This window comes from Pollachius pollachius (assembly GCF_949987615.1).
Source record: "Pollachius pollachius genome assembly, chromosome: 8".
Lineage (NCBI taxonomy): Eukaryota > Metazoa > Chordata > Actinopteri > Gadiformes > Gadidae > Pollachius > Pollachius pollachius.
The window spans coordinates 8,436,018-8,442,017 of NC_136941.1; the positions used below are offsets into that span (position 1 = coordinate 8,436,018).

The 6,000-nt window shown below is 48.6% G+C and overlaps 1 protein-coding gene across 1 annotated transcript in view; it reads right to left on the reverse strand.

Annotated features, from left to right (window-relative positions):
* Nucleotides 1-6,000, reverse strand: part of cacna1db (calcium channel, voltage-dependent, L type, alpha 1D subunit, b) — a gene marked incomplete at its 5' end in the record, with an annotated part of 61,184 nt that overhangs the window by 22,585 nt on the left and 32,599 nt on the right. The window contains 11 exons of the mRNA XM_079741285.1: nucleotides 296-355; nucleotides 831-960; nucleotides 1,387-1,525; nucleotides 1,674-1,734; nucleotides 2,086-2,143; nucleotides 2,360-2,474; nucleotides 2,841-2,961; nucleotides 3,719-3,926; nucleotides 4,368-4,593; nucleotides 5,141-5,301; nucleotides 5,863-5,889. Of these exons, the coding sequence (XP_079597411.1) occupies nucleotides 296-355; nucleotides 831-960; nucleotides 1,387-1,525; nucleotides 1,674-1,734; nucleotides 2,086-2,143; nucleotides 2,360-2,474; nucleotides 2,841-2,961; nucleotides 3,719-3,926; nucleotides 4,368-4,593; nucleotides 5,141-5,301; nucleotides 5,863-5,889 (1,306 nt within the window). The remainder of the gene's footprint in view (nucleotides 1-295; nucleotides 356-830; nucleotides 961-1,386; nucleotides 1,526-1,673; nucleotides 1,735-2,085; nucleotides 2,144-2,359; nucleotides 2,475-2,840; nucleotides 2,962-3,718; nucleotides 3,927-4,367; nucleotides 4,594-5,140; nucleotides 5,302-5,862; nucleotides 5,890-6,000) is intronic.

Below are 6,000 nucleotides of genomic sequence, written 5' to 3' on the forward strand. Positions count from 1 at the left end.
TTTTGAATGAAACACCAGGGCGGGAGGAAGTGGCGTGCACGGGCGTGCTCGGAAGCGGCGGGGGGTTGCTGTTGCCACGGTAACAGTCCCTACCATTGTTTACCTTAATGAGGATCTCAAATGTAAACATACTAGTGAAGACATAATCTGCATTGTTTAGGATCTGAGGAGGTAATCAGAGTGACACAGACACAAACACAGACACACACACATAGATAAACACAAACAAACAAGCAGGGAGTTACTGAGGTCCTACCCAGCACAGTATAAGCACAGCACAGCCGGGCACATTTACCTTCAAGAGGATCTCAACAGTAAAGATTGCGGTGAAAGCATAGTCAAAATAACCAAGTATCTGAAAAAGGCAAGGCACAGGTTAGAGTCATCATCGCACGATGAAGATGATGGTTTACCCAACACACATTTTTAACATCGGGTGGGATCAAAGGGAATGCTCGAGCCGATGGCTGAAGCAGTGGGTGTGGCATAAACATACTCAAACAACAAGCATTCAACATTCTGTATATATCTAAAACAATGCTATCAAACACCTTAAATACAGTGCCCCTAAATACATTGTACAGTATTTTGGCCTTTTTGCCGTCACTTTTATCCAGAGCCATTCGGTGTGAACTCATGACCACTCATAAAGGATCAGGTCGGGGTTAGAGCATCTCCTTAAAGGATTCCTTTAGCTGGGAATCAAACCCAGTACCTTCCAGCCGGTGAGTGAAACCCATTGACCGCTCCACTATCCTGCCCCCACACGACACTAACGTGCCCTGTGTCCTCATGAACCTAACGACCCGTGCTATGGTGTCTAAACGTACAAAGTTGCGTCTGGAGAAGTTGCGTATGGGGTCCTCCGCGGCCAGGGAGACGGAGCTGAGCATGATGAAGACGAGGATGAGGTTGGTGAAGATCTGGTGGTTGATGAGCTTGTGGCAGAGCACGCGGAACCTGCAGACGTCACGCGGGGAAGGAAAGACAAGGATCCACGGGTTTTGAGTAGCAGCAACGCATAGTGGCAGTAAGAGCAAAGGCTTGTGCATTTGTGAATGTGTGTCTGGTTGTGTGTGCGTACGGGCATGTGTGTGTGTGTGCATTGTATGATCGTGTGTGCAAGTGTGTGTGTGTGTTTTATAATATTGTTGTTAAGTGTAAGTGTGTGTGTGTGTGCATGGGGGAGGTTATGATGACGTATGTAAATGTATGTGTGTGTTTTATGATTTTGTTCAATATGTGTGTCAGTAAGTGTGTGTGTTTGTGTGTACGTATGCGCGTGCGTTTGTTTGTGCCTCTGCATTTGTCTGCGTGTGTGTTTGTGTGTGTGTGCGTGTGTGTGGACGTGCGTGCGTGCGTGCATGTGTGTGTGATGTGACTGACGGGTTGGTGCTGCTGAAGATGAAGAAGGCGCTGCCCTTGGGGATGGGCGGAGTCTTCTCCTTCATGGTGAGCTCAGACATCCTGAGGGGGCGTGGCCCAGGAGGAACCTCTGGTAGCTCCTCCTCTTCCTCTTCACACGCTGGGGAAACCAAACACCATCATCTCAACATTACAACGTTTCAAAGTGGTTAAAGTTAGTCATAGTTCAAATAGCTAAATAGGCCCAAAAACACCAAGACACACACACACATACACACAGAAAAAAATCACACACACACACACTTTACCTGAAGTGTCTAAAGTAGGGTATGGCTCTTTATCTTCCTCCAGTCCACTCTCTACCGCCACCTACAGGCATTGAGAGGTTTGTCAATAAAGAACACTAAACACTTGACTGTGAGGCTTAGTTTACTGTAAAAGGACATTGAATGATGTAAGAAGGAACATGGAGATCATAAATGCACTAATATATATCCAAAACAAAGTTAGATAGGAAACATGACACTATAAAATACTTGAATCATCTCAAGAATCAAGATTATTTATTGTTACACGTCACATACAAGTTTAAGGCCCTACAATTACTTGGTTCTGGCTCCTCAGCCTAGCAACAGCAAACATGTTAAAGTTATTTATGAACACAATATAAAAACAACAGAAACCAAACAAATTGAATAGATCTGTAACACTCTTTCTCACCTTGGTTTCTCTGCTCTCTTGCTTGGCCTCTACTTTCTTCCTGTCAGCGATTGTACAGCTGTAGGAATAAACACAAGACTACAAACATTAAATCCATAAAGTAATTCTTTTTTTTTTACTAAAACAACAACAAAAATATATTCCTAATTTAACAAGTTCTAAAAGCTTTCGCTAGGGACACGGGACCACGTTCAGTTAACCACAGTGTTAAGGCCATAGTGTTCACTTAGCGGTACACCAGCATACGTCAGGCTAGCTAGCAGCTACACCGTACATGGCACTGTTCTTCCTCTTCTTTGCCTCCTCTTCCTCTTTCTGAGCCGTGTTGAGGCTCTCAGCATCTGCCAGGTTATCAACGGCGATGGCCAAGAAGACGTTCAGCAGGATGTCTGTTTATACGACTTGAGGGAAAAATGAAAGACTGAAAGGATATGTAATTATGACTGTTGATGTGTACAGATGTGTATGGGTCGATGTGTACGGCACAGACACAGCTGTGTGTGCATACGCTCATGTGCACACAAGTGTGGGTGTGTGTGTGAGAGAGAGAGTGTGTGTGCGTGCATGTGAGTGCGTGCATGTGTGCGTGCATGGGTGTGTGTGTGTGTGTAGATATGCGTGTGTGTGTGTGTGTGTGTGTGCGCGTGCGCGCGTGTGTGTGTGTGAGTGTGTGTGTATGTGTGTGTGCATGTCCACACGTATGTGTCTGTATGTGCGTATGTGTGTGTGTGTGCGTGTTATGCTCAGCAGGATACAGTTTCCACAGATGAAGAGGATGATGAAATAGATGCAGACCACCATGCCCGAGGAGGCGGGGCCACCGTACGCCATGATGCCGTCGTACATGACCAGGTTCCAGTCCTCGCCCGTCAGGATCTGACCACAAACACACAAGGAATGGTCGGTGTGCTCGCAACACGGCGTGCTCGTGCTGAATATGCTTGTTTTGATTACACTAATACATCTGATGTGTGTTGCACCTCTCATCATGGGGGAGAATCTCAAGGTGTTTGACAGCACTGAAAATAAGAATGGGAGTGTGTGTTTTCTTTTGATGAAATCGATCAAAGCTAAAAGCACTAAACAGAGGTGTCTGAGGAGGCGTGGGCGGTTTAGCGCTGTCTGTAGCAGACAGGAACTGTCTGTAGCAGACAGGAACTGTCTGTCTAGAACATGGCGGGAGCCAGATCTCGGGAGGAGGATCCAGTACGACAAAAATCAAGCAGACCAGCTAAGTCGGCTTGTTCAGACGAACAGACTTCTAAGAAACAGACATTTTGTGTGTTCCTCATTAAAACACCTCACGACTCGGGCTGCTAATGTACCGTCCTGGCCGTGTTCAGATTGGTCCGGCACATACGGGTTTGTATTCACGGGGTGACTTCTGGGCATGTATCTGCTACGCATGCACATCTAGCCCATGGATATCTGGTGCTTCATTAGTGTCCGGATTCCCCCTTTTACCTATTCCCTCGATAGTGTACGATACAAAGAAATTGCCTACACTTCCCTATGTTGGTCAATAAGGAGCAAGGGAGCGAGTGAGCCGAATAGAACACAGCCCCCCCGGGTCAAGCCCTCTCCTTTGGTGGAGTGACCTTTGACCCCCAGCGGAGGCCGGCCCTGCCCCCACCTGGAACACGGTGAGCAGGGCCTGGGGGAAGTTGTCGAAGGTGCTCCTCTTGGTGATCGTCTCATCGAAGTTGAACTTTCCCCCGAACAGCTGCATGCCCAGCAGAGAGAAGATGATGATGAAGAGGAAGAGCAGCAGCAGCAGGGAGGCAATGGACTTCATGGAGTTCAGCAGCGACGCCACCAGGTTGCTCAGCGACGCCCAATGCCTTTGGGAGAAGCGCGGTTAGGAGGAGGAGGAGGACGAGTGTGACACATGGGTGTCCGTGTGGCTCTCACACCCGTTAGCAAAGACAGATGCAAACAAAGACACACTATAGAAAACAAAAAAAACATGAACACACTTGAACACATTTATAAAGTGATACACACACACACACAAACACACACACACACACACACACACACACATTTAAAATTAAATGAACAAAAAAACACAATAGAAAACAAAAGCGTTCAAACTAAAGTGATCAGCATTAGCACGTCATAGCTGAAATGGCTAAAACATTCCCCAAAACATCCCACGCTCCTGCTTCACCTGAAGTGTCAGGTAAAGCAGGAGTTTCTTCCTATACGTGTCACCTGTACACATACAACGACACACACACACACACACACACACACACACACACACACACACACTCACTCACCGCGTGACCTTGAAGATACGCAGCAGCCGCACACAGCGGAACACGGAGATGCCCAGCGGCGACATGACGGCCAGCTCCACCAGGATGGTCTCCACGATGCCCCCACACACCACGAAGCAGTCGAAGCGGTTGAACAGCGACACAAAGTAGGCCTGCAGGCCCAGGCTGTACATCTTCACCAGCATCTCCAGTGTGAACATGGCCAGGAGCACCTTGTTGGCCACGTCTGGTGGAGGCGGAGGTGGAGGAGGGGGGAGGGAGGGGAGAGAAAAGTGAAGTTGAAGGGGGGGGGAAAGGTGAAGAGGAGAAGTTTGGAGGAGAGGAGGACTGAAGAGGATTGGGGAGGGGAGAGGGAATAGTGAAGGGAGGGAAGGGGAATGGGTGAAGAGATGAAGAGGAGGAGGAGAGTGGAGGAGAGGAGGGCTGAAGAGGAGGGGGAAGGGGAGAGGGAATAGTGAAGGGAGGGAAGGGGAATGGGTGAAGAGATGAAGAGGAGGAGGAGAGTGGAGGAGAGGAGGGCTGAAGAGGAGGGGGAAGGGGAGTTGAGGAGAGAGAAGCGGGGAAGATGTATAGAGAGGAGGGAAGAAGGAAGCGAAAAGGGAGAGGGAGAGGAAAGAGGAGAGAGGAGAGAGGAGAGAGGAGAGAAGGAATGTGAAGAGAAGGGGACAGAGTAGAATGAATTCCACCGTGCCACAAAGAGCAAGACATGTTCTAGGGCCAGCTCAGCGGCCAGGTAAGAGATGGTTCTCTGGGTTGTACCGGCACACTCGTACCCTGTACTTCAGTGAGCCAATCTGGCTGGTTGTAGTGCTCCGAGGAGATGGTCAGCGTGTTGAGGAACACCAGGACGATGACCAGCCAATAGAAGGTCACCGACTTCACCGCCGCCCGGCACTTCCTGCGGCAAAAACGGTTCCACCGCCGCCACTGGCGACTGCGGAAAAAACAAAATGGAGGCAGGAGGGTGAGGTGCTGGATGCAGTGGTAGTGTTTACTATTTAGCCTTGTGTCCAAAGCGACTTACACAGACGTTTTACTGGCTAGAAGATACCAGGTAGGGACTAGGCATCTTGCTCAAGGATGCCTGGGATGTTTTTCACAAATTTTTTTTTTTTTTTTAAAGGGTTTTGTATTTGTTTGAGGATACAAGTAAGTAAGACGGGTTGCATGTCAAACTGCTTTAAGGGTTTTATGATGGCCGTGGATCAGAGGTAATAATGGCAAGGCTGTAAGGGAAGTGACGAGATGAGAAGTATTCAAAGGGTTGATTAGTGAAGTTGAAAACACGATGCACGGTACACAGGGACACGGGAGGAGGATTGATTGAAACCACGGTTAAATGACACCTGTAGCAGCTTCAGGAGTAAGAGAAACACAGGGGCCCAATAGGTCATGCAAGACAGGGGGTCCCCTGGCGGTTAATCAGGATGGAGAGGGACGCCAGGATCATGCAGCTTTGAGTGATGGAGGACGGGGGGGCCACCGACGTACTAACCTGCCCCTGGACTTGCTGATGTTTAGACTGGAGGGAGAATAAGTGTGGTGGAGCGTTAGCACAACGTTGAGTTCAATGGTTACAAATGTTTCTGTTGACTGAATACACCTCGAAAGAGAGAGAGCGGGATTATGGGAT